We start from the raw sequence: 27,556 nt of genomic DNA on the forward strand, positions 1-27,556 counted from the left end.
TTCAAAAACGAGCCAAAAAAGGCGCAACACGCCGCTCATTAAATCTGTGTGGTGGGATGGTGTTCCACCCTCCCAACTACACACACCAGGTGTAGCGACTGATTGGTGGGTGGGGCAGATAGCTTTATAGCTGAGCAGTCCCCTGCGATGTGCGTGTGTCTTTGTTTCCTTACTGTATGTCGGCTGCCCAAGTGGCTGGTGTGCTCGATCCACTCATCCAAAATAGTAAGTGTCATTTTTGCCATCTGGGCTGGGATTGTTGTCGGATCCTGGTGCAATACCTGCCGTGCGTTTCTGCAGCGTTGCGCAGCTAGCGTTGGCGGCGGCAGTTGGAGGTTGGTGCGGCGAGCGGCTTCCATCCAGCCCTCGCCTGCTGATCCGCTCCCTCCCTGGTCGGCTGTGTCACCACATCTGGGTAAGATCTGCAAGCGACTTTAAAAAAAAAGGAAGCCCAAAACCGTTTATAATAATCGGACTTGGCGACAGAAACTCAAAATAGTTCCAGTTTTTCCACCAACAAAATGCGCATCTCCCTCCATTGTTTACATTTCTGTCGCATAGAGACGTCGGTCACTCGACAAGACGAGTAGAGGAAATCTTTTTTAAATAACAAAAGAAGATCTGTGCACATGTTGATTTTGATAAGTAACTGTTAGTCTGACTACGATTTGAAATAGCAACTGTTATATTACCGTTACTGAAAAAAGTGGTCCGACGTCAGTAGCACCTTTTATTAAAGTGATAGTTCTGACATCACTGGTTACAGATTAGTGAATGAGGCTGTTCTGATCATATTCATGTCTGTGGTTCTGATCCTGTCTGTCTGTCATGCTAACTTGCTAACAACTTAGCTATTGGTCTATCTACTCTTTGTTTCCATCCTAAACTTTTTAAAACTAAACTAAATGGTGGAGCACCTAACTTGTGTTTGGATAAAAACAATAAGTAAATCTAGCTAGCTAGCTACATAGATAAGCTAACAGCAGTCGCTAACAACTAGCTATTCATCTATCTACTCTTATATTTCATCTTAAAATTTCCATCCTAAATAAAGTTAAATGAAGAAGCACCCAGCTTATGTTTGAATAAAAACAATAAATAAATCCAGCTAGCTAGCTACCTAGATAAGCTAACAATCTAGCTAACTGGTTAGCCTAGCTATTTGTCTGTCTGTGTTAGACAAAGTTTAGTTTCTATCATAACTTTGCATCCTAAAGGTATATAAAATGTGTAATCACATTATAAATAACTAAATCATGAAATTATTAAATGTTACTTTAAATGATGACTAAATTACAAAATGTCTTTTGAAAGAACTTTTATTTAAACATTATATTGAATTATTTTATTGTGTATTTATTTCATGTATGAGCGCTGTTGTCATAGAATAATTGAAACTGTAAAACTATCAAACTTTACCTTGTTTAATTATTTAACAATTTAATAATATATCTGATTATTTTGTGGTAAATTAAATAATTTAATAATGTTTCCTAATAATTTTATGATGCATGTTATTTATTTCATTTGTCACCCAAAACACAATATAAACAGTTTATTAAAATATATATATTTTTTTGTTTACTATTTTAAAATATTTCTTTCATTTCTCTACTTTTTCTGCAGAAAAAGTAGAGAAATAGGGATTAGTGGCCCTATTCTGGCCACTAATCAATCATTGTGGCCAGAATAGGGACCTTCTTAAAATGTTTCTGTAGAGTCTGCACAGAGGTCAACACTGCTTTGAATCGGACCTGGATGCGATCCAGATGTTTTCCTCCTTTAAGAAGAAAACTCCTCATTTCTCTTCAACGTTACAAACTAAATCTGTTACCAAAACATCCTGTTTCTGTTTACTGCTGAGGTTTTCCTCTGTCTGGAGGTTTTACGTAACTCTGAATATAACAGGTTGTTGTTATAAACTTGGGGAAAGGATTTGTCATAACAGCTGCATCATTTTGCCCAAGAATTTTTCTCATCCTTGCAGCCAGACAACAGAACAGCTGCCGGGTTTCCAACGGCCAGGTCCAAACCCTGGTTGCACAACAGCCCATAAAAACAGAATCTGGAGCGTTGACTTTGTTTTTCCAACACAAACTGAGCTTTTTACTGCAGCAGTTTTCACATTTACATGTAATTCTCCTCCTGTCTTTAAATCCAGAGCAGACTTTATCTTTTTTTATCTGCTGCATCTCTCCTGTCGGAGACATGTTGGTTCTTCCTGTGATAAGATCATGTTGTGCGTCTCTTTCAACTTTCCTGCTCTGGAATGTTGTCTGGCGCCGCAGCGTCGTGGCACCTTTTATTAAAGTGATAGTTCTGAATCAATATTAGATGTATTCTCATGTTTAACCGGTTGTGCTTCTTTGAATGTGAATAAACATTCATCACACTTTTTGCATAAAATCATTCTGAAACAATGAGATTTTATCTGTTTTAGGGCGTCCTGTCACTTTAAATCCAAATAAACTGCTGCTTGCCACGCTCCTCCAACTTAATATTTAAAAGGCCGCAAATAGACGTGCAATTATACCACTGTACATCTTGTACATCTTTGAAAAGCAGATGTGGAGCCTCCTGCACAATCAACAAGAATTGTATGATTTTTTTAAACAACAACAAAAAATAATATATAGGCTAAAAATTCAGTCTTATAAATTCAGTATTTAAAAAAAGTCTGTTTGTAATGAGGTTATATTTTGTCCATGCAAACACAGGAAGCAGAAAATAAAAAAATAAACTTAAAAAAGGACATTGAAGAATGTACAGAAACTAAAAGTCCAGAATAAACACACAAGAAGAAAAGAAATGTAAAATCTGCAGAGTTTTGCATTAATGTAAAAGCAGAACTGACTTGCTTGGTCGCGGTGAAGCTCCTTAACAGCCATGCTGGGATTTTTTTGGTTCTGGCCCAAATTAACGGGCGGGAACATCAGGTGTGTACATGTTAGTGAGCCTTTCTCCGCGCCAAAAAAGATTGCCTCAATTTTATTTGCATTGAGCTACAGGGCATATTCTGATGCTGTCATTTATGGCTCTCTGTCTAAGAGCGTTTCACTGATTAAAAGAGATAAACGACTGGAAATCATCCATGTCTGTTAATCATATCTAAGAAAAAAAAACAAACAAAAAAAATCAGGAGCCGCTCAGGAACACGAGGCCATTCCAGCAAACACACTAAAAAATCTGCAGATCTGTCCTGCAAATAAAAGTCATCATTAAAAATTGTATAACTGGGCAAAAAGGAGGATGAGGGAAATAAAAATAAAAAAATCAATTTTTTGGTCAGAATTTTGACATTTTTCTCAAAACTTTGACTTTCATCTAGAATTCTGACTTAATCTCTGAATTTTTAATTTAATTTGAGAATTTGCCCTAATTTAGAAATCTGACTTTAGTCTCAGAATTCAAACTTTTTTCTATGAATTTTGGATTTAATCTCTGAATTTTTACCTAATCTCCACATTTTGACTTTAATCACAAAATTCTTTTTTTCTCATAATTCTGACTTTTTTTAAAGTCAGGAGAAAAAATCTGAATATTTTCTTTTTCAGTGGCCCCATTCCTCTTCTGGAAAAAAAGTGGAAAAAAACATGTGTGTGTATATATATATGTTTTTAATTCTTAGCTCCTATGAATGGGAACATTTCTCTAAAATGTCCCAGAGTCATTAATCTATTCGTCTGTTGAAAATATTCACATGCAGCTTCCAGAACGTTTCTTAAATGGCTCCAGCTCAGATTCCTGGACTGAAATCAGTGAACAGATTGGAGCCTTTTCCAGGAAGACGACTACAGCGACTTGTCAGCAACAAGTCTGATACAGAGAAATGCTTTTCATTCCTGAAACAACTCCGTGCTGAATGCTTGGGCAGTTAATCCTCTGTTACTCCAACAGCAACAAGCTTCACATCACCAGCCAACCCCCACATGTCTCTCTAACATAAAGCAGAACAAGCTCAAGCTGGTTAAAATGCTATAATTTCATACATTTAAAGTCAGAGTCACTCCCAGTAAAATAGAAGCATAGGTGCAATTTGGAGGTGTGTGCGGCAATCGCGTTGAATATATAAGTGGTCTTCCAGAATGAAAATATGTCAACTCAGGCAACTTTTTCAACCTCCTTTCAGAAGAAAATCTGTAGAAAAAAACTTTTTCTGCCTGAAACTTCTAATATGTAGCATTTCCTATCCTCTAAGTTATTTTTCTGATTTCAAAAGATGAACTGGAAAGAAAAGAAGGAGCCTAACCGCCAGTGGACGAATCATTTGACAAGTTTGACCCTAGATAGGAGATTATTTGGCTAATAAATAATTTTTATGCAAGAGAAAAGCTAAAAGGGATTTAAAATCCTCTGAACGTGGCTGCTCACACCCATATTGTCATGTCTAATCACTTAATGTGACCCATCAAGATGCAATACCATTACTTTACGCTCATAATTTTGTTTTATGTTTTTTTCCTAATATGACTCAAACAAATAAAAGGAAATGAACAGCAGATGGAAATAACTGCCTATTCACAACTACTTCATGTAACTCCTCTTTCTAAAAAGATCCAATCTCTCAACAGAAACTTGAATAAAAAAAACCTCCTCTGGAATTAAAAAATAAACTACCAAACCTCAAGAAAGGAGATAAAGAAATAAAAAACTAAAAGTGTAAGAGGAATACCAGCTAAACTGGCTGAACTCTTCCTGCTGTAACAGTGAAGATCTCCCCTGACCAGCAGAGTACACACGTTTCTGGTTTTAAATCCACTTTAACTCCAGTTTAAAGAGACAGGACCTTTAACTCATGATTCCACAGCTTAACCTCCAAAACAAACAAACGCAAACATGGCAGGAAACGGAAACCGTCCTCACTGATAGATCACAGCTCAAACTGGATGTTTATAACCTAAACACAGTTTAAAAGCTCAAACTGGTGTCACCTATAATACTAATAATAAACTGGTTATTCTTTGATTTAAGTATTTTTAGCCTGCGTTCCTTCTGCCTTCCACTAGGGGGCGATGAAGCAACACAAAAGCTTTCACTGCTACCTGCCTTACCTAAAAAAGTACATTTTTATCTTAGTGCAAAATTTATGGAGGATCAAAAATGACATAATTAAAAATAAAAGCAGAAATGTAAATATTTTTGATTTCCCTGTTTTTTCACTAAATTCACATTTAGATTTACTCACATGTATATTTAATTTTCCATATGTGTGCCATGGTAAAAACACACTTGTAATTTTTTTCTAGAATTTCTTTTAACTAAAACTTCTAGCTTTCTCACATCTTTTTATTTTTTCTAAAAAAAAAAAAGTTCAGACTTTATTTTTTAAATTCGGATATTTTTCTGAAAAAAATAATTTAAAAAATAATTCTTACCTTTTTCAAAAAAAGAAAAACCTCTCACATTCTAATAATTCTGACTTTCTCAGATTTTTTAAAACTTTTTTCTAAATAGAAATCTGACATTTTTTCTAAAAAATTGACCTTTTTTAATTTTTTTTTAAACTTTCTCAGATTTTTGACTGTTTTCTAAAAGTTCTGATGTTTTTCTCAGAATGTTGACTTTTTTCTAGAAATTGCATTTTAAAAAAAGGAAAAACAATATGCATATATTTCTGATATTATTTGTCAGTTTTGGTCCTCCATGAAGATATGCTGCCAGGAGTTTTTATGTGGCTCCAGACTCAGAGACAGTCCAACAGTTATGGGCTGAAATTCTATTTTATCCATCAAATCAAAGCAGTTTGTTCTGTTTACTACCAAATTACATTAATAATAAATATAAATTTTATTTAATTTTAATACATTGTCACTGAATGTAGAGAAAACTGTTTATTAATATCTTAACAGTTTGTAAAAAGGTTGTTTATGATCTTTATGTGACCCCAAATAAAAACTAGTTTGTTGTATATTTATAGCGCTCATTAAAGGTTTTTGAACTTTTCAGTCATTTTGCTTCAGAGAATTTAAGAAATTCCAACATTTAAGTCAGAGGTGAAAACTTAAGTGGTTATAAATATTTGTTGTTTTTTTACTAAATCTACTTAGATTTACTCAAAGTTCCAGTTGATCCCAGCAAAGTTCAACTAACTCCATGTTTACGTTTGTGATGTTAGGAAAGAAACGACTGAGCGTCGAGTTGAACCGTTGAACAAATTTGTTTCTTGGAACTTTCTAGATTAATAACGTTACTTAAGACTTTGTTTGTGTCTTGACTTGTTTTATGTTTTGTAATAATTACTTAATTGTATTCATGTGTGGAAATTCCAGTCGTTTCACTTGTTATGTATCTATCAGTATTGCAGATCTTGTCTGGTTAGTTTGTCAAGTTGTCCCTCGATCACCCCACAGTATTTTTATCTTGTTTGGTTTAGTACTTTTGAATAGTTTCTGTTTGAATTAAATGTTTTATTTGTTGTTTGTTAGCTCATTTTTCTTCCACATACTATCTCTACACCACAGGTAGTTTGTTTTGAATTTACTTCGTCAGCTTTTCATACCGTCATTTTAACTCACTACCACCAAAGGTCAACCTCAAAACCATCATTTGTGCAGTTTCTGTGTTGCAGCTTGAGAAGCTTTGAGTCAGAGCACACTGAGTAATGAGACTAAAAAGCACATTTGGTTTCTTGCCAGAGCTCTGTGTCACAATCTGCTGATGAAAGTAGGAGGCAGTCCAACGATGGACAAAGACTGCAGTCTTTAAAAGGACTGTGTCCAGATATGTTAAGAAATGTGTCCATTAAGTGAGTGCTGAGAGCAGCCAGGAGATTTCTCATTGACAGGCAAACCCTAATGGGACTCAAGTTGGGAGAACTGGAAGTACGGTAGTATCTTCTGTTGATTGATAAGCCTGAAACACTGCCACTTGTCTAATGGCATCCTGTTCAGAATTAAAATAATTCAATATTTGTAGATGCAACAGCTTAAGCCTGACTTATGCTTCCATTTCTTCATAAAATTTCCCATCAATCTGAACTGGACGTAATCGGCGCCATCTTGGTAGGTAGCGCAATGCATGGCGGAATATGGCTTCCAGACCAACAAAAAGAAAATATATTTACACTCTTGACCGATGTGCGAGAGAAAGATACATGAACAAAATGGCTGCTGCCTACATGTTTGGTCAGCTGGGTTTACCATTGTCTACACTGTATAATGGCTGCTGGAAACGACAAGGGATCTGTTCTTTACTTCCACAAACCACTTTCTTGTTTCTTCTTGTTGGTTGTGCAGGAGGCTCCACTTCTGCTTTTCAAAGATGCATGGTTGCTGCATCTGTTTGCAGCAAGTGTAAATGTTGAGTTGGAGGACATGGCCAGCAGCAGATTATTGATCTAAAGCGACAGCTAAAATCTCATTATCTAAGAATGACATATTGAATATATGAACATGTTTTATATCGTCCATAGATCTATCCTAACCTGTTCAAGAAAGCAAATCGGTCACCTTTAAGTTGAAACATATTTATCTCAAGCTGTCAGACTTGATCATTTCTTTTTCACACATTTAGGAAAAGTCACTTTAATACAGAAATCATTTTAAAGCTGATTTTTAAAGGCTGAAAAGTTCTTGTGAACAGAAGACTTTATAACTTCCTGTACATCACAAGAAAACTGTTGCTAAAGAAACGTAAGACTGGTGCTGCCCTCTAGTGGGCATTTGTCTGTAAACTTACTGATGGCTTCTTAGTGAAAACATTTTATTTTGGATAACTTTAAAGCACTTTTGGGTTTGGGTACATGGGGTAATGTGAAGTAACTTCTAAATTCTGCTAGTTTTCTAAAGACTCGTTCAGGTCAAGTGAGGTGGAAAAATGTCATGATGGAAGGTTACAAGGTCAACCTATCTGAAGTCCATCACTCTACAAAGACAAAATTCTTCTCAACTGGAAAACATGTCAGACCGCTGGTAATCAGGGCATCAGTGGAAGTCCCAGACGTCAATCCGAGGTCAAAGCGTTATGATTAGAGACATGGAAAAAACCCAAGAGCTCGATCTCAGATTCTACAAACCTCAGCTAGCAGGTCAAATGTTTAAGTTCATGGAAGGGACAATTACAAAAAGACTGTGGCTTGTTTGGGTGGGAAAATCTCTTTTCTCTAGATAGTTGCATCTGTGTGAAGATCAAGACCTCTGGGACAGCAATGTTTGAACAAGATGTACAAACATCGTTTTTGATTTTTGTTTCCCCTAAAAACTGTCAAGTACAGTGGAGGAGGGATGAGGGTTTGTAGCCAGACAGACTGGGCACCTTGCAATCACTGAAAGGACAGCAAACTGAGCTAATTGATCAACCTCTCGAGTCTCGAGTCAATCAACCTTGTGTAACCTAAATGTACTAATGGTGCAGACACCACTCAGACAGGAAAACCATTTATCTGCTGTTATCAGTGGCTGTGCAAACTAGCTTAGCATTCATTAAAGGAAGTCTCCTGCTGCTCTTACTGTGTTTTTATTGCCAGCACTGGAGGAAGCAGAATACCTTGATTTTTTATTTTTATTTTTTTTCCAACAGATTATCTCGTACCAGACTGTCACAACATGTTGACGACTACGGTGCAACAGATTAGAAAAAAACAGTTCTAAAAGGTACAAACTGCAGATTTAAACACTGCAAATACCAGAGGTCCACTTTACCTAATCTACAGAAACAGGAAGTCTACACCTGAATAATAAAACTCCACACCTCAACCTGACCAAAATATCATGAAGGGGCTTTCAGAAGGTTCTACAAGCTGCATCATGCAAACTATGTTTCTTCTGTAGCTGTGCTAATTTACTTTTATCTTATTTGAAGGACATTCAAATTAAAACAACAGAAATGCTGAAAACCTAAACAATGTCCAGGAGACATTGACCACTAAACTGTAATGTTGCATGTTAAAAATAAGATTAGTAAAACGCTAAACTTGAAGATAGAACTTTAAATTGTCTTCTTAAGAACAGGAAAAAGGAAACGAAACCAAAATCAAGGAAACAACAGTGTTTGTGGCAGAGCCTGAAACCACAATTTAACTGAAAATAAGCCAAAAACGACATGGCAGACGTTGAACTTTTATTTAGCACGCTTGGCTAATTTCAAAATAGAGAATAGTTTTAGAAAATTTTATTTGATGCTGCTGTGGTTTTAAATGAAAATTTATTTTTACTCAGTAAATTCAACACTTTCCCAGTGTTTGCTTCATGAAAGTCTTAAAAAGGGGGAAACCCAGATCTGTTTTCACTGCATAAAGATTTAATCTAAAATCAGATTAAACTTCCTCCTACTCCACACAATCCTGTTATAATTTCAACCCACTGTGAGTTCATTCAGAGAACAAAGGGCTGCTGCTTCTTGGAAAATACATTTTCACATTTTGCAGAAGGATTTTTTTAAAGAGCTAATGGGGCAGGAAATGTCAATCTCTCATTTGAGCCGTTACGCGTTAACCGCAGTGAATCAGCTCTACCCACACAGTCTCATGTTTTCACTTCAGCTCCTCTCCCAAAACAAATAATTTCAGGATGGACGGTCATGTCCAATCCAATGCAACAATCCGACTTCAGAAACCAACTGGACTGGCTCAAGTTTCTCAGCGAGAGCTTCAGTTTTGGTTCTGCAATCATGCATGCAAGGTGAACATGCACATTTGCAAACTTCCTCCAGGTTGATCTCATCAATAAACCTTTATCTGCAAGAATTTTACCAGCAGCAGGAGGTGAAGAGAGGTGATCGGTATTACAGGAAGACTTCAAACCTCAGTACTGCAGCTGCATGACTACATAACGGTATCAAACTGTATCCAAATATAAAAAATAATGTTTCGATTCTTGATTAAGAAAATTAAAAGACATGGGAAAGAAGTGAAAAATAACATCCTGATGCACAAACCTAATTAGGTTTCTGTTGTGCTGGAATGGGAGGATGGCTCCATGCAACAAGCAAACAATACAAGTAATTGTTGGTGATTGTCAACCAAACATCAAAAATTCAATGAGTCACTGCTGCACTGCCATGATGTTCTGTGCAGAGGCAAAAGAAATACAATTTTTTGGTTTCTTTTTCCAGTTTGGAAAGCAATAAACAAAGATCAAACTTCCCATTGCTTCCTGTTGCCTCTTCTGTTCCGGTTGGAAAAACACACACAGGCCCAGCCTAGTGCGAGCTGGTCCCATACCAGTCTCTGTGCTCATAGAAAACAGACCCACAGTTCTTCCTGCCTAACTTATAAAAGTAAATAACAAAAGCAAAGAAATAAAAAATAAATTAACCTACAAATAAACCTTATATCTAATCCCCAAAATATGAAGAAAACTAAGAATAAATGTGACCAAAATTCTAAATAATAAAAATAAAGAATGAATAGGTCCAACAATACAGTCATGTGACGTCACACTTCCGTGAACTTGTATCTGGCAGCCGTCTTAGCCGGCAGGCAGTTGCTATGGAGTTGCTATGACAACAATAAACAAGCCACAAGCTTAGAAGTAGCTCTTGTCTCGTTCCTAGCTAACTTACAACTTATTACCCGATCACAATGTTTGAGTTCTCTGCCCACCTTTGAGTAATACTAAGATAAATATTAGTGATATTTACTGTAGTACATAGCCCACTACCGAACTAGCAAAATTAGCTTCGCTAATGTAGCTTTCAGCTGCAGCTAAGACGGACATTTAGCCTGTTATTTGTATTTACTTTGCCAGTCACCTGAGCCCTTTTATTCACATGAAGGGTTTACAAATCCTATGAAACTCTGATTGCGTTCATAGGTTTGAACCCCGATTAAAATGATTGGCTGTATTAATCTAATCGATTAACTAATAATGTCCGCCTTTTTTGTGTGTTGCAGTTCGGCCGCCATCCAGCAGAGGGCTTCGCTGCCTGGTCATCCTTACATGGAATCGTTCATATAGGATTAAAGATGTCGGCTATTTCAGTAAGGGAAAGAGAAACGGTCCAAGCAGAGCCCAATATGCTCTTTATACGGTTTGTTTTAAAATATAAACATTCAACAAACTCCGTAAGTTACCACATTGGCGCTTTATTTAGGCGAGCTGCATGGCGGAGAGCCGTCAACTTCTCAGGAGAAGGTGATGGTACGTCAGAAAAGCGGAGGAGACAATGGGGGAAAAATTGTAACATGATGAAAAAAAAAACATAATGCCAATAAGCAAGATTGATTTTGAGGGTTATCCTCAGTTAATGCACTTTATGAAGATAAGTTTTATCTTTCAGTCAAGAGCAATCACAGACGGTAAGTATTCTTCTGCATGAATATCTCTGTTCATGGGGAATTAAATGTTTCACATATTTTAGTTCATGTTTTGTTTTTTTAAATATGTGTGACTAACGATGTAAGAAAACCACAAATTGCTGTATTTAATATAGATGATATAATGATGATCAATAATTTATTGATTTCTGGTTTAATTTAGCGTATTGTGCAAAATGTTGCCCTTCCTGCTATGAAAAGATGGTCAACTCACTTGACATAAGAGAAAACTCAAGATTTTAAGAAACTTGCCACTTATCATTTAATCTTTCATCAATCAATAAGATCGATTAACGTGAGATTAATCCATTAAATGATTATTTGCATTCTTACTACCAACAATACAACTTTAATGCTTATGTGAGAGGATTGGTCAGAATAAATGAACATTATTTCAAAAGGGAAGGAGCAGAAGAAACTGTAAAAAAATAAAAAATAATGTCTGCAGATTTGATTTGCAAGTTAAACTTTTTTTTTTTTTTTTTACCACATTTGTTTCCCCACCTTTGTGAAAAACTTGAAACTTCTTAAGACACAACGTGATGTGTTTTTCCCCCAGACTCAGATAATATCTGTGGTTTGTTTTGGGTTTTTTTTTTTTTTTTTGCACAGTTGGAGCTCTCAGTGTGCTAATAGCAGCGATCTCACCTCTCGGTGTGCAGACATTCAGCAGGACTTCAGTCTGAAGGAAAGACTGCACCTCTTTACATCTGCAGCTTTACTTTTTTTACCTGTGCACAACAAGTCAGAGCGATGAAGCTACACACTTTTTTAATGTGTATCATGAATTATTTGCTGTTGACAAATCAAGAGGAGCAGAAATCGGTATGGAATATTTGCATTTTCTCTGTTTTTATTAAACTTTATTTCCTTAATGTGAGGATTTGATAAAAAAAAAACCAACATTTGTCTGCTTGTGCTTTTGCAAATATTTTTAGTCTTCATAATAGTTTGTCTTATTAAACGTTTATGCAATTAACATATTTTTTTCAATGCATATATATATATCGATATATATATCTAAAAATGTGTGGAATATTTGAACGAGTGTTTACGTTTTTCATCCATTTAAACCAGTAGTGAGTCATTTCATGACAAAGTCAGGAAATTGCAGCAGTTACTGCAGAATCTTGTGTTTGTGGTCTAAGCTACAAGCATTATAAGGTGTAAACATTAAACTGAAACAATTATAGAAGAACGCTCATTATTTATGCATTTATTTTGCTTTAAGTAAGAAGAGCAGCCATCCCTCTGACAAGTGATGCAGTCAGAGTAAAAATACAATATAACAAAGGTGTCGAGAAAATCATAGCTTTAGTTTTTAGTTCAACCTCAAGAGAACAAAAAACTTCAAACATGCTTTCATGAAAATGAAAATAACGCAAAAGTGGAAAAGCTGTGGGTTGAAATTTAAGTACTCTCTGATGCAGCAGCTTCCTGAAACCAGCTTTAGTAGCAGCAGCTCTCAGAAGTCATTTTCATTCTGATATTTATCAACCTACCACATCATCTCCAGACAATATTGCCCCTACAAAGTTTCAATGACGAATTGATCCATATTTTAAAATATTTCATGTTGATGGCCTGACGCTCAATGGCTGCAAGGTATAAAGGTTCTCTTGCTGCAAATCAAACCCAAACAATCAGTAACTGGACTAGATATTTACCCTGAAATGCTGTTTGGTTTTCTCTGAAAACGATGATGTGCTTTACGGCCAGAGATCCGTATCTTTGTCTCATCTCTTGAAGAACTTCAGAAATCTTCAGAAATACGTCAGAAGTCTCATGATTCATTCAGGTGCCGCTTTGCAAACCATCATTTCTCTGACCTTGGAGTAATATTCTCTTCTGGGAATATTGGCAAATATCTTAAAATATTTCCACTTGGAAATAACTCTGTAGCAATAAGCAATAAATCCATTAATCACATGATAATTTAAAACAAGCTCAGTAACTTTCATTTGCATGATTTTTCTGTTTTCTCTCTTTTTCTACCCAAAACTGGAGGATAAAAGTGTTTAGTCTGGTGTTTTGTTCTCAACTTGCCTTCATAATTAATTTTATTTGTTGTTTCTGTTGTTTTTGTTTATTTATTTTGGATATTTAAAATGTCTTTAAGTTCAGGTTTTAAATGTTTATGAGAATTTAAAGAAAGTGTTCTTGCATTTTTATGCATTTCCCTTAAACTACTTCAAAACAACATGATCATTTATCGCAATTACTGCAGGGACAATTTATCGTTCAAGAAAATGTCTTATTGCGACAGGCTTACTTTCTTTTGGTAAAGTAATGAACTTTAAATTGGAAATGAGCTGAAAATCCTTCACAGATTGATGGACAGCAACAGTTTCATCTCCACGTTTATCGCTGAGGTCAAATTTGGGATACAAAACTCTTAAAGTTCCTAAACTTGCAACTTTTTCTTTGTTTTTGTTCCCTTGAGGGTTGATTGAAATCAAAGGAACTGTTAAAGAGCAGTCAGTGCGTGAAGCAGAGGAAATGCAACAGGATGTAATTTCTTTTCACCATGACTGCTTAGAATTTGACTGTAATCTGTGGTAACTTCACTGAAACTTTACCTGCTCTCTGTTCACATCAGGGGTTATTTCTGTCACCAACTATCACAATTCTGTTTTTATTTTAGGAAGAGAATTGGGATTCATGGATTTCACTCGATAACAACACTTATGTTTACCCTACTGACTATGAGGATAGCTCCCCCTGCGAACGGCACGTGCCGGGATTTAACTCCCTCACCCTTCTGGTCATCTACATCATCGTGTTTGTGTTCAGCCTCCTGGGCAACAGCGTGGTGGTCTTCGTGGTCTGCTCTATGAGCAGAGGCAGAGCCAGCACAGATATCTACTTGATGCACCTTGCCCTGGCTGACCTCCTCTTCTGTTTCACTCTCCCCTTCTGGGCCGTCGAGTCTCACTTCGGTTGGATCTTCGGCACCCTCCCCTGCAAGTTCATATCCAGCTTCCAGGAGGCGTCTGTGTACAGCGGCGTCTTCCTGCTGGCGTGCATCAGTGTGGACCGCTACTTTGCCATCGTCAGAGCGACGCGAGTGTTGTCCTCCCGCCACCTGCTGGTGAAAGTGATCTGCGGCGTTGTGTGGCTGATGTCCGGGTTGCTGTCTGTACCCTTAGCGGTTCAAAGGGAGGAAATCTTTCCACTGGGACTGGAGCATCCCATTTGCTACGAGAACCTAACCGGGGAGAGTAGCGACCAGTGGCGGGTCGGCCTTCGAGTTCTGCGGCACACTCTGGGTTTCTTCCTCCCCCTGGTGGTGATGGCGTTCTGCTACGGCTGGACGGTGGTGACGCTGTTCAGCACGCGCAGTCAACAGAAGCACAAGGCCATGCGCGTCATCCTGGCAGTGGTGCTGGCGTTCATTTTTTGCTGGCTGCCTTACAACATCACCGTTCTGATAGACACGCTCTATCGAGGCGGGTCGCTCGAAGAAACCTGCAACGTCCGCTACAGAGTGGAGGCCCTGCTGGAGGTGACCAAGGTTATCGCCTTCCTGCACTGCATGGTGAACCCGGTGCTGTACGCCTTCATCGGGGAGAAGTTTCGGAACGAGCTGCTGACAGCTCTCTACAAACAGGGCATCATCAGCAAGAAGCTCTGGGTGTCTTACAGGAAGGGTTCTGCGGCCAGCGTGCCTAGCCTCAGGTCCAGAAACACCTCTGTATCGGTGTAAGCTAGCGCTGTCTCATGGGCTATGTTCACACAGCACGTCCTGATGCTCAGTTCCAATATTTTTGGGGTTTTTCATGGTCATTCATAATTATAAACCCAACTTCAATGAGATTTCTGTGCAAACGGTTCATGTCCCCAAAGCGACCTGCTTGTGCAGAAGAAACCTGGACGATAAATCAGTAACAATATATAAAGCAGTAAAGATGTGAGCGATATCGATAGACAGTACGTCCAATATAATACTCAACAATTTCACTGAACTCCGATGCAGAACCGCACAGCATTCTGGGGGATGTAGGCACAGAAAAGGCTTTAGCAACCAGCTAACCAAGGTCGGTGGCATCAAGTAACTCATTTACTCTTTGGTTACCTAGCAACAACCTATTGGGTTTCAGGTTTTATTATTACTGTTTAAAAATAAAAATCAGCATAGAGTGAAGGGAAAACATGAGTACAACAGTTTGAGAGGAAATGTCACAAAACCAGTTTGGCAGAAATTCAGACATTTGAAACAATAAACTAACAGTAACTATCAATATTGACTGATGGTCAATAACCCTTGAATCGTGTTACGTTTTTCAGCCATATTGTCCCGCCTTACTTTGACGTCACACAGCAGCACAGTGTTTGACAGTCATTTATGCATCGATGTTATAGTTTATTCAGCAACAAGAGCCAACGGTATCATCACAAAACGAAGAAGGCTGATGAAAGGACAGCGTCGCCAATGGCAACGGCTTTTTGTGATTATGACTTCTGTAAAAAAGTCAGTCCGGATGCGGAGCTGCAGCAAAGAGTGGAGGGATTGTGATGTGATGCGCTTCACTGACACAAACCTCTTTCATCATTTCATGATCATTTTCAGCCGTTGTTTACGTCCAGAAATCTGATTTTTTTGGGGGGGGGGTGAAAACATCGGGTTTGGGCCGTTTCAGACTGAAAGAAGTTGGATATGGGTCCCATACGGGTAATAAAGAAATGGGTTTGGGTCACATTTGTCTGCTGTGTGAACATAGCCACATGTCATATCGTTACTGTTGCACTGATGCAAATATGTAGAAGTGAGATATTTAGCAGTATCTATAAAATCCAGAAAAGTGTAAGCATTTAGCAGAAGTCTTAAAATCTGTCTCTGGCTTCGTGTTTCTAACTGCAGTGGACCTCCTGCCTATTCGCGGTTCAGTATTTGCAAATGTGTAAGATCAAGGATCAGCAACCTTTTCCATTCACAGAGCTACTTTTTCCCCCGCTGCTACAAAATAAAACTTGCCTAGTGTCACAAAAAAAAAAAAAAGTTTTGCGGCGCTAAACTATTTTTTAAAAATGTACTTCATACATTCCATAAAATGTTTAATTATGAAAGTTAACAAAATTATGCTAAAATGTATTCAAATTTTCAGAATTTTGAACAAATATGACAATTTAGCAGAATGGGGTGAGTCTTTTCTATAAATATGGAAAACGGAGAAATATGTGTAGCATAGTTTGAAGCTGGGTATCTTTTAAAAGCCTGTTGTAGATATTAAAAGTAGATTTTACGACCTTTGACCTAGGCACCATGCTGCGTGACATCCTATTGGCTGGTGTTTGCAAAGCAGCCAATCCAGGAATGATCGGTTGTACCCCAAATAATGGAGATGAGTCGGACTGTAGATATTAGCGAACTTCAGCAGTAGTGCCAAGATGGTTTCCATATTTTTCCATATTCTTGTTCCATATTTTTGGTGTTTAAAGTTTTAAATAGGAAATTATAAGCATTTTTAGAGGAAGCTTCAGCTTTTGAGGGGCAGCTTTAGTCCTGGGGGTTTACCTGTTATTTTTTAAATACTTATTAGTCTCAAGATAAAACACACACATTTCACAAAGCAAAGAAACTTCAACTACTTTCAAAACAAATAACAAAAAACCCCAAAATATTACATCCTGTCCTCAGCAGACTTTTTTTGTCACAAGACGTTTCCTCAGGTGTAACGTTGATAAGATCTCTGAAGAACTATGAAGTCAAGCGGAAAAACAATTATTCAGAGAGAGATACTTTAAGATGTTTAGTCTTTTCAAATCCTGAAACAAAAACTTTTTCAAGATGGAGTTCATCTTGGAAAGCGGTGGTTCCTGATTTGGATTAAACCCATTACTAATTTTTGTCGACGTTTCATCAATTATGTCATTTCTTCAAAAAGAAATGACAGTGACAGTGTGCTACCATCAATAAATATGTCATCTCAAGACTTATAATGTGGTCCGAACTATTAGAAACTGATGGTGATTCTCCTGGAGAAAATAGTTTGAGACAAACACTTTATCTGATCATCAGGAACCGTCTCCATGGCAACAGGAGTTTGTGTTTGGTGCTTTGAAACATGCAGGAGTGTGAAACCACACAATTCGCAGTTCAGTATTTGCAAATGTGTAAGGTTTGCAAATACCTTACACACTTGTGTAAGCTAACCCCAACCCTTACCCTAACCCCAACCCTAACCCTTACCCTAACCCTTTTTGGGGTCTGTGCAATGATTCATAAGCAGCAATCTGCAAAACATCATAAAGCCATTTTCAGAAACTCTCAGGTATTAAAACGTCCCCGTTCCCAGAAATCACAGTAAAATTCACCCCAAGATTAGAAGGTCAAAGGTTGAGGGCAAGAAAAAACATAGTTGTGCCTTAATGAAACAAAATACAACAGACGCAACAACCTTTTGACCGATGAAGCCAAAGTAGAAATGGTTGTCCATGTTTGAAGACATCCAAACACAGATTCCGGTAAAGCTTGGTGGTGGTGGAATAGTGATCTGGGCTTGTTTTGCAGCCAAATGTTGAAGAATCAGACGTGAGGTCATGATGCTGGCAGCTGAATCTTGACCAACATTGGGTTATAAAAGTATCTTCTCTTGCAGAGCCCATTATTGACCCAATGTTGGGCAAAACGTAGCTGGATGCTTGCAGACCTCAATAAGCTGAAGCAGTAAATATGATGCAGTTTTGTTTCTTTTGACGTAGAGTGTTAGAAAACCCAGTCATTCTTAGAGGTTCTGAAATGTCTCCGTTCATTTCTCCTGAAAACCCCCTCAAAGTTCCCGTTGGCGTCTAACGTCAATAAAGCATCTGGCTTCTGCAGCTGTTCTCGATGTTTGACTTTTGAGTCAACCTCATCACACTCTGACTTCTGAGAAAGCATCAAATGTCAATGAATTTGAAAGGAAAAATCAACTCATTGACAAATGTGCAAAACTACGGAGTTAGTTATCAAGACTTTACAGTTGAATGTTTCTGAATGTAAATGACACATTTGTATTTTTAGTTGTTTTGCTGTTGCAATGTTTCCTATTGAAAAAAAAAAATCTTACAATTAGATGAAAAATCTTGAGAGCAGGAAGAGGTAGTGAAACTCGTTTCTGTTTTCACAACCGAGGAACAGCGTGTGCCCTTTGATGAATGACTTTCATTTATACAACATTTCTGTGGAAACTGCTGCGTCTTCTTATCAGTATTCTCATCTCAAGTTAATTTTTTGGTTTCGTAGTAATGTTTCTGCATTTGTACAGGAGAATTGTTCTGGTTTTCATTGTTGTAAATTACAAAATAGATGCAGATGTCTGTTTTTTCTGAATTAAATGAATGTTTTTTTATAAATGGAAAGCAGCTTTCAGGATCTAATCTGTACAGATCCAGATTTAATGCACAATAAATATATTTTTCTGTATCAGTCTGGTCTACTTGCAAAGCGGTTGCTCTGTGTATCTTATGCAGGATCATAAACCTAAAGATAAGTTGCAGCTTGTTACTGACATTTGGTTAAAAGCTGCTTCATCCTAAAGGTTTCAGCCAAGTTCCTGTTTTTCTTTGCGGTTCGGAGGTGTTGTTGTTATCGGACCTGCTCTGCACAAGACATGTTAAAACCTCAGGCGAAAAATAACTACGAAGACAAAACATGCAAACTTTAGAACAAACTCGTTCTTCATTTCTCGTAATGAACATATCACTACTACCTGGAACAAATTTATTCTGGTGTAAAAAGGAAAGAGGAAATAAGATATGAACCCAGGCCTGCGCTACACCTGATGGAAAAAAAGGAGAAATGAATGGAGGAAGAATGAAGATCACCAGCAGATTTTCTGATATTCTGGAAGTTTGCAATATTCTTTAGTTTTTTAAATCTTAATTTAAAGGGAAAAAGTTGAAAAACATTTAATTTATCTGAGCAATGATCCAACTGTACATCATGTCCATTACTATGCAGAAGATTTACTATTTTCTAATTTTATTGTATTTTTTAAAATTTATTATGTTTCCACTGATTCACAACTCTAATCTCAAGACGCTTTACAAGACAAACAAAAAATATGAACTTAGCCTCATAAATTAGGAAGTTTGTGCTAATTTTAATGTATAATGGATCAAAGTGGCATCAGAAGTTTAATCTGGTAATCTGAGCGCGGTGGCGTGCGCTCAAGTGGAAAAAAATACTCTTATTATTCCTCCTGCGCACTTATCTAAATCTACCTGCAAATTTAAATAAACCCACGCAAAAAAATCAGATAACAATTTGATGAATTCGGAACAGAATATCAGAACCCTACAGTATAAAGAAAATTGGAAAAAAATCACCAAATTACAAAATTCTTAGGATTAATAAAACAATTATAGATTCATTAAAAGGTTGACTCACAACCAGAATTTAAACTGAACTTTGAGTTGAATTTGAAGCTTTTACAACCTTCATTTTTTTTCTTTCTACACATCAAGCGACACGTGTTTCTCTTAATCACATCATCCTGTACTTTTACCACAAAATACTATTTATTCTAAATAACCTTATGTTTTACCAAATGCTGCATATCCTGACAAATCTACAAGTTATCATCATAAACCTGAGTAACCAGTGAATATTTTACATCTTAAATCAACTATAATCATAAACTTTAGACAAATCATAACTTATGACAAGGAAGAAAAGATGCTTGAGAAACTTATCAACTGCAAAAACACAAAATCTTTCCACTTAATTTTGGTCCAGTTTCTAGTGCAGATATTTTATTACACTTGAAATAAGACAAACTAATTTAAAAGAAACTTTTTAGCAAGATATTGAGGCTTATTTTATGTAAATAATTTCTTACTACTGATGAACAAGTATGAGTTACATCGGCAGATTATTTCACTTTCAACAAGACATTTTTCACATTTTATAAGTTAATTTATCAGCCAGTGGAACCAGAACTTTTTAATCAGCTTGTTTAAAACGTACTTACTTAATTCTTTTACTTAAAACAAGCTTCTATATCTTGTTCAAAAGTTGCCTTTGAATTAGTTTTATTTAAAGTTTACTAATATATTTGCACAAGAAAGAAGATGAAAATTATTTGGTAAGATTTTGTGTTTTGCAGCGTTTTACTTGTTGCTTTACTAAATAAACTACAACTACTAATAATAATATCGTAGTAAAGTCTTCCTCTATCTTACAGTGTACAAACGTCCATGTAGCTTCAAATTGAAACCAACGTTTTGAAGCTGTAGTTGTGATTTATGTTGGCGGTTATTCTCTGAGGTTTTAATAGGTGGGCAGGAACAGGTACATCTAGATGCTCATGTGGGACCTGGGAGCTACTGGCGCCATCTAGTGGGGTATTTATGTGCAACCAAACCTTTATTCATCTTTAACTAGTTAGAAAATGTTTTCTTTTCTTCCATAAACACACATTGTTCTTTACAAAACAACAGAATCTGATACAGAAGCCTCTCTGGACGACCCAAAAACCGAAATCAGGATCTCCAGTTCTTCTCAGCAGTTTCTGTCACCACAGCGTGAAAAACCTGAACTGAAACTGGTCACCAGCTGTGAAACAAACTGTCACATTTTCGTCCATCTTGAACTCGTGAAGTTGAACTACTTCAGCTTTATCAGTGCCAACTCTTGCCAAATTGTTTGGTTATGTGAATTTTAATATTGCTGCATTCTTCTGAACATCATTTATTTTAAAATCCTGACTTTCCACAGTCTGTCAAGCTTATTCTTGTCTAATTTTGAGTAAAACCAGAAGTGATTTCATAATTTACATGCAGTGTGTTTATGCCCTTAAGCCGGAACACACATCAGTGTGTATGACTGAAAAAAAGCATTCCCTTTTATACACTTTGTAGATGGAAAATATGCATCAACATGATTAGATTATTACATTATTGTGCAGAAAAAGCAATTATTTCTACGAAAGCTGACAAAAAACTGAAACGGGAGGACTTAAACAAACAGCAAGAAAAACTTTCCAAAGACTTACAGTAAGTCCATTTTTAAACTTTTTAGAAAGTCATTAAAAAGATTTCTTCAATTTAAGCTTCTAATATTTTTTATCATTACAGAGCAGAACATTTTCTATCCTTCAATAATTATAAATGTTTTTGCGAATTAAAGCAACAAAAACACCATTTTTAGGCCGACTTTTCAGTTTTAGTTTTTAAAGGCTTCTGATTTTCAGCAGTTTGACTCGCACGCGGGGCGGAGACACGCTTGTGCGTAGGGTCGTTCTACGTTGCCATGGTAACAGCATAAAAACAGCTCGACTAAACCTGTGTAGCTTCTGGGAGAAGGATAAACTGCGTCTAAAGTGTCCGGCTGGAGGTTTGTTGTCGAGGACATTTCACCACCACTGAGGTAATTCAGCTGTAAACTAGTGGATGACGGTCCCGAGTTCAGCTTACCGGTTTTAATCGGACCGGACCGAACGGAAAGCTAGCGGTCGGAGTTGGTTGGGCTCTAAACATGATCAAAGTGAACAAGCTGATCCATGTCTACTTCCGCTTGTGCTTCAAAATAAAACAATGAAATCTAAAGCTAATTGATTTCCATGTAAAAACGTGTTTCTTTCAGGTCGTTTTTTTTTCAGATGTTTTTCTAACATATTTAATTTGTTTTTGGCAGCAGATATGAAGGCTTGTAATTTGTGAAGTAAAGTTTGTCACCAGGTTTCTGCAGTAGAATGATTTTTCATTATTTTATGTCAGCTTCAAACTATCTCTTAAAGATGTAACACTTCTGTTTGCCAAGTACGTTTGGTCTATTTTTTTAGAAAATATTGTAGAACACTTGAAATAACACAAATCTAACTTACAAGTTACTCATTGACAAGATGCTTGTTTGAAGTCAATAGTTCTTTAATATTGATGAAAAAGTACCAGTTCAACTGGCAGATCATTTCACTTGCAAAACAGAAAAAAATGTCTTTTTATAGGTTAACAAGACATTTAAACCATTTGCCAGTGGAACTTTTACTTTTTAAATATTTATATTCGAGAATTATTTACCTAAAACAGGCTCCTATATCTTCTTGAAAAGCTACTTGTAAGTCAGTTTTGGTTTATTTCAAGTCCATTAAGATATTTGCACTAGAAACTAGATCAAAAATACTTTGTAAGAAGAATTGTCTGTGCACTGTGTTGTTGTGGAAAAGTGCCACTCGAAGAACAGAACTGAGGGTTTCATTAGTGAAAATAAAATAGTTTATGCAATTTACAATAGAAAAACTTCTACTATGCATATTAGGGCCATTGTAAGAAAAAAATATGAACATTTCTGGCAAAAACTCAGGAAAGGTTTGACTTTTGAAACTCAGAAATTTAGATTTTTTTTGTACATATTTCTGAGATAAATTTTTGAATTTCTGAGTTTCTTCTAGGAAATGTTTGGCTTTTCAAGCTTAGAAATTTTATTTTGTTTTTAAGAAGATTGCTGAGATCAAATTAAACATTTCTGAGTTTTTGGGTGGACGTTTATTTAATCTATAATACTCTGTTGTTCCATAGAGACTGCACCTGAAAAACAGAAAATCTTTCCATTTAAATCATGTAAATGAGCATATTTCTAATTCATACGAAATAACTTATCAAAATACATCAGTGTGAAAATAAATGTTTCTCTAAACATTCATTTTAGTTCAATTTTATAAAATCAACTGTTTTTATTAATAAATTTACATATTATTATTTTTTTTTTATTATTCCAGTCAATTATATGGAACAAGTTGTTAGTACACTAAACCTTTTTGAGCAAACCCCCCCAGCTCCCCACCCCCAAACAAAACGTTTTTTGCTTAAGGTACTGTATCCTTATTTTGAAAAGGTATCCCTGGCACCGGAAGTTAATCACCTGAAACAGCGGTAGCTTAGCATGCTATCTTTAGCCGCGTTTCCTCTGAGTTGATCACTTCATTCATCAACATGTTCTGCTCTTGTTGATGTTTTACAGTAAATATTTCTCAGTTGCCGCAGACTGGGGACCATCTTCATGAAACTCTTCATGAGAACCTGCAGGTTGACACCGGTGTCGGCAGCTGCCATTTAAACCCGATTCTGTTGGACCTCCGCAGGTTCGGAACCAGTCAGGATGTCCAGTGACCTCGCTGGTGTGTGGGAGGTGGCGCTGAGCGACGGAGTCCACAGGATCGAGTTTGAACATGGGACAACCACCGGGAAAAGAGTCATCTATGTGGACGGAAAGGTCAGCACAACCAGTTCAGTCTCTAATGAAAGAACTGGTCCCAGTTTACAGTTCCTGCCTGCTTGGTTCTCATTTATGTACTGATGTCTGTGGTGTACCTACATTTACTTTTCGTCTTAAAAGTACCGATGCACCGATGTGAAAATTTGGGCACAGAAAAACTAATTTGGGGGAAACTAACTGCGCTGAGCGTTTTCAAAGTTAGCAACAAACGCTGAAATGAAAATGTAGCTCCGCTATGCGGAGTTCTCATGTGACGTTGCACTTCCGGAAACTTTGCAGCTGGCAGCCATCTTGGTAGGCATCCTAACTAACTGTCATAACAGTTGCTATAGAGTTGCTATCAGAGTTGGGTAGTAACTACTTACATTTACTTAACTTTTTTTGAAAAAATTTTTGTTAACATTTCATAAGGTGTTTTTTTATTGAAAGAAACTGATTCGGGAAAATTTTATTTTGCCTGACTTTATTTTTTGTTACGTATATAAATTATGATAATTTTCCTCCTTAAAATGCCAAAATTTCCACTTACCTCCATATATTGGTCCATCTGGTCGTGTAAGTTTTAAATATTAAATGATTGGCAATTTGATAAGTTACTCAGTCCTTTAGTAGACTTTTTACCAAATACTTTTTACTAGTGCTACTCTTACTGGAGTAAAATCTTTGGGAACTATATGCACCTCTGGTTGCTATGACAACAATAAACAACCAACATTCTGTGTCTGATATGAGTCGATCCCAACAGCAGACATTATGTTGATATATCTTTTTCCTGCACATTATACTTTCTTTTTGTTGGTCTTGAATTTATGAGTCGTTTATGCTTTGTGCTGATTTGCCTACCAAGATGGCGGCTCAGGGGAGCTAGTACCTTTTCATCAATATTAAGGAATTATTGACTTAAAACAAACTCCTGTTTCTTGCTGAACAGTTACATGTACGTTAGTTTTGTCTTATTTCGTTTGCACTAGAAACTAAAACTACTTGGTAAGAGTGTCTTTGCAGTGTGTAGTTGACCTTGAGTTTGGGTTTCCAGGAGGTTCTGAGGCGGGACTGGATGTTCAAACTGGTCGGGAAGGAGACGTTCAGCGTGGGCCAGGCGGACACCAAAGCCACCATCAACATCGACGCGGTCAGCGGCTTCGCCTACGAATACACGCTGGAGATCAACGGGAAGAGCTTGAAGCAGTACATGGAGAACAGGTCAAAGGTCACCAGCACCTGGCTGCTCAACCTGGACGGCATCGACTGCAGGGTGGTTCTGGGTGAGCTCAGTTCCACCTCTTCTACTGTCTGAGTCAGAGGTTGTGCTAAATATTAATCTTACCTGGATTTATCGGTTCATTCACATAATCAATAATGATCAGATTGATTAGAGTAGCCAGTTATTAGACTATTAAGAGTCAAAAGTCTGTGACTTGAGAGTAACTGACCCAAACATCAATCATTTAAAATTAGAAAATGACATCAATAAATGGACCAAAATTTTAATTTAAGTGGAAATTTTTGAATTTTAAGGACCAAAATGAAAATAATTCATATTTACAAAATAAAATACATATTTTTTTTAAAGTTGGAAGGAATTATTGACATAAAACAAGCTCCTATGTCTTAATGAAAAGTTACATGTAAGTTAGTTTTGTCTTAATTAAGGTCTACAGCACTAAAGTACTCCTAAAAGTAATTTTTCCCCCCAAAACGTAACTCCAGTAAATGTAACTAATTACTTCCCATCTCTGGTAATTATTATTATTGATCTGATATTGAGAGTGGTGACTTGTGCTCCTCAGAGCTGCACTCTGGCATTAATGCTGAAGCTAATCTGTTTATTGGCTTTAAGCTCCACAGCGCCACCTCTCCTGACTGGACAGGTTAATCCCTCTCATAATCTCTCTGCTTGCAGCTCATCAGATGACGCTCTGCAGTAATCCTTACATAACCTTTAAAATAGGAAAAATGTTCTGCTTTCTCTAAACTACATGAAAATCAAGAGAAATTGTCAAAGAGCTGCTTTAGCTTCATTTGAAACAGTTAAACCATAGTGAGACATATTAGATCATTAGTTCCTGATTAATTTAAACCTCAAGACTCTAAAGTCATCAAAATTAAGATATAGGAGCTTGTTTTAGGTAAATGACTCCTAAATATTAATGAAAAGGTTCCAGTTCCGCTGGCAGGTTGTTTTACCTTTAACAAGACATTTTTCTTTTATGTCAATTTAGATGAAAACAAAAGAGAAGCCAGATGGAGACAGACATATTTGCTGCTGCAGTCTCTGCAGACATTTTTATTTCTGTAAAACTAAATCAGGTTTCAAGATGAAATAACTGTGAACAGATTTCTGAAGTCCTGATTAACATTAAAATAATAAATCAGTGATCTGTTAAACTCCTCTGACTCCCCAGGCTGTCGGCGCGTTTCTGACTGTTTTCACTGTTTTCACTTCCAGAGAAAGACACCATGGACGTTTGGTGCAACGGAGAGAAGATTGAAACTGCTGTAAGTATTTTTTTAATTAATCAGAAAATAATCCATCACAGGTTGTACAGTTTTATGTTTTCTCTGCAAATATTATCAATCAAATCAAAGCAGTTTTTACCTGTATGCCACCAAATTACATCCACCAGTCCCTCCAGTTCTGCATGAATGTTCACTCAAGATCAACAGATTGCTGAAGTTTTTCATGCTAAGGCATAATTATTTTATTGCAAATTTTCCTCAAAAATGGTTTGTGATGCTAACTCCCACCTGCAGGTGGCAGTAAAACTTATTTGTACTGCACTGCTGCTTCAGCCTTACTTAATGTCAAGTTATAGTCTGTGGTGGATGTAATGTGTAAGAAAAAGTCATATTTACTGTAATACAAAAAAGCTAATAATGCAAAATTCCCAGGAAATATGTCTAAATTAGTTCTGCAAATCAGTTTCACCGCAAAAATGTCACAAAATAATTTCAAATTTTGGAGGGACTGATCAGTATTGGAGAAGATTAGAGCCACTGGAAAAAAATCCTGAATTAAAGTCAGAATTCTGAGGAAGTTTTGAGGATTTCTTTTTTCAATGGCACTAATCCTTTTCCATAGATCCACCTTAAAAGATAATTGTAAGAGTTTCTTCTTTACATTTTAGCAGTTAATTGGGTTTTATAAATGCATTCTGGCCCAACCGGCCCTTTAAGAGCATTAATAATCTCATTGTTGCCCAAAGAGAAGTCGAGTTTTGCCGCGCTGACGCTGCGATCTGCGTCCGCAGGGCGAGTTCGTGGACGACGGCACGGAGACGCATTTCTCCCTGGGAGACCACAGCTGCTGCGTGAAAGCCGTGAGCAGCGGGAAGCGGCGAGACGGCATCATTCACACGCTGCTGGTGGACGGCACAGAGGTCGCCGAGTGCACCGAGTGACCGGGTTCGGCCCGGACTCGGTCTGTCAGACTGGAGAAGTTTCCTTTAAGATGGCTGCCGCGGCGCCGCCGGTCCACACGGGGCAGATATAAACGCCATAGAGTCTGTTTAGTGGCAGACGGAGCTGCTAGAAACGTCAGTCAGAAGATTCTGCGTCTCTAAAGGTTTACATTAAAATTAATGAGGTTTTTTAGTCTTTAAATGTAATTTATGAGTTAGAAACGGTTCTGCTTCAGCCTTTCTGGTGGAAACCAGGAACCTCTGTGGTTTCATGTTGTGAGTTTTTATCTGCTTTATTTATCGGACCAAGCAGCTGCTGCAGAAGAAGAAATCAAGGCTCCATCTCCTGCTGTTCGCTGCAACCGTTTCAGACAATCATACTGATTAGTTACACTGCAAAAACAGAAAATAACACCAGCTAGTTCACTGAGCTAGAGTCTAGTGGCAGTATGAAAGATATCGTTTTAGGATCATTGTAAAAAAAATAATGAAAACATCAACAGTGAATCTGTGAGGAAAAGCATTTCCGATACTGTGAAGTTATAATAATATAACTGTTTGTATAATCACAGTAATTATTATTATATATTGTTATTATCAGAAAATATCTGGAAAAGTAAATTTCTGAATTTGAAAAGGTTTGTCTAGAATAATTTTCAGATTAATCTGAATTTTTTTTTTCTAGCAAGTTGTCAACTTTTCAAA

General features: G+C 36.9%; 2 protein-coding genes across 6 annotated transcripts in view; both read left to right on the plus strand.

Moving 5' to 3' along the window:
• cxcr2 (chemokine (C-X-C motif) receptor 2) overlaps positions 1-18,640 on the plus strand; it is a 45,022-nt gene extending 26,382 nt beyond the window's left edge. The window contains exons 3-6 of one of the 4 annotated variants that reach the window (XM_044132512.1): positions 10,832-10,918; positions 11,032-11,236; positions 11,867-12,079; positions 13,899-18,640. In XM_044132512.1, the coding sequence (XP_043988447.1) occupies positions 12,008-12,079; positions 13,899-14,960 (1,134 nt within the window). In that variant the 5' untranslated portion in view covers positions 10,832-10,918; positions 11,032-11,236; positions 11,867-12,007 and the 3' untranslated portion in view covers positions 14,961-18,640. Of the gene's footprint in view, positions 1-371; positions 416-10,831; positions 10,919-11,031; positions 11,237-11,866; positions 12,080-13,898 lie in introns of those variants that run through there. The other 3 variants (XM_044132510.1, XM_044132511.1, XM_044132513.1) reach the window with 3 other exon arrangements.
• faima (Fas apoptotic inhibitory molecule a) lies at positions 137-27,044 on the plus strand. 2 transcript variants are annotated; one of them, XM_044132515.1, is made up of 7 exons: positions 137-225; positions 301-415; positions 10,832-10,918; positions 23,317-23,447; positions 24,487-24,715; positions 25,900-25,949; positions 26,702-27,044. In XM_044132515.1, exons 1-7 carry the CDS (start codon positions 148-150, stop codon positions 26,849-26,851), a joined length of 840 nt encoding a protein of 279 aa, XP_043988450.1. In that variant the 5' UTR covers positions 137-147; the 3' UTR covers positions 26,852-27,044. The 2 variants fall into 2 exon arrangements, with proteins under 2 accessions (XP_043988450.1, XP_043988451.1); XM_044132516.1 differs by lacking the exons at positions 137-225; positions 301-415; positions 10,832-10,918 and adding an exon at positions 21,454-21,605.
• Positions 27,045-27,556: the final 512 nt, after the last annotated feature.

Source organism: Gambusia affinis, linkage group LG11, assembly GCF_019740435.1.
Source record: "Gambusia affinis linkage group LG11, SWU_Gaff_1.0, whole genome shotgun sequence".
Classification (NCBI taxonomy): Eukaryota; Metazoa; Chordata; class Actinopteri; order Cyprinodontiformes; family Poeciliidae; genus Gambusia; species Gambusia affinis.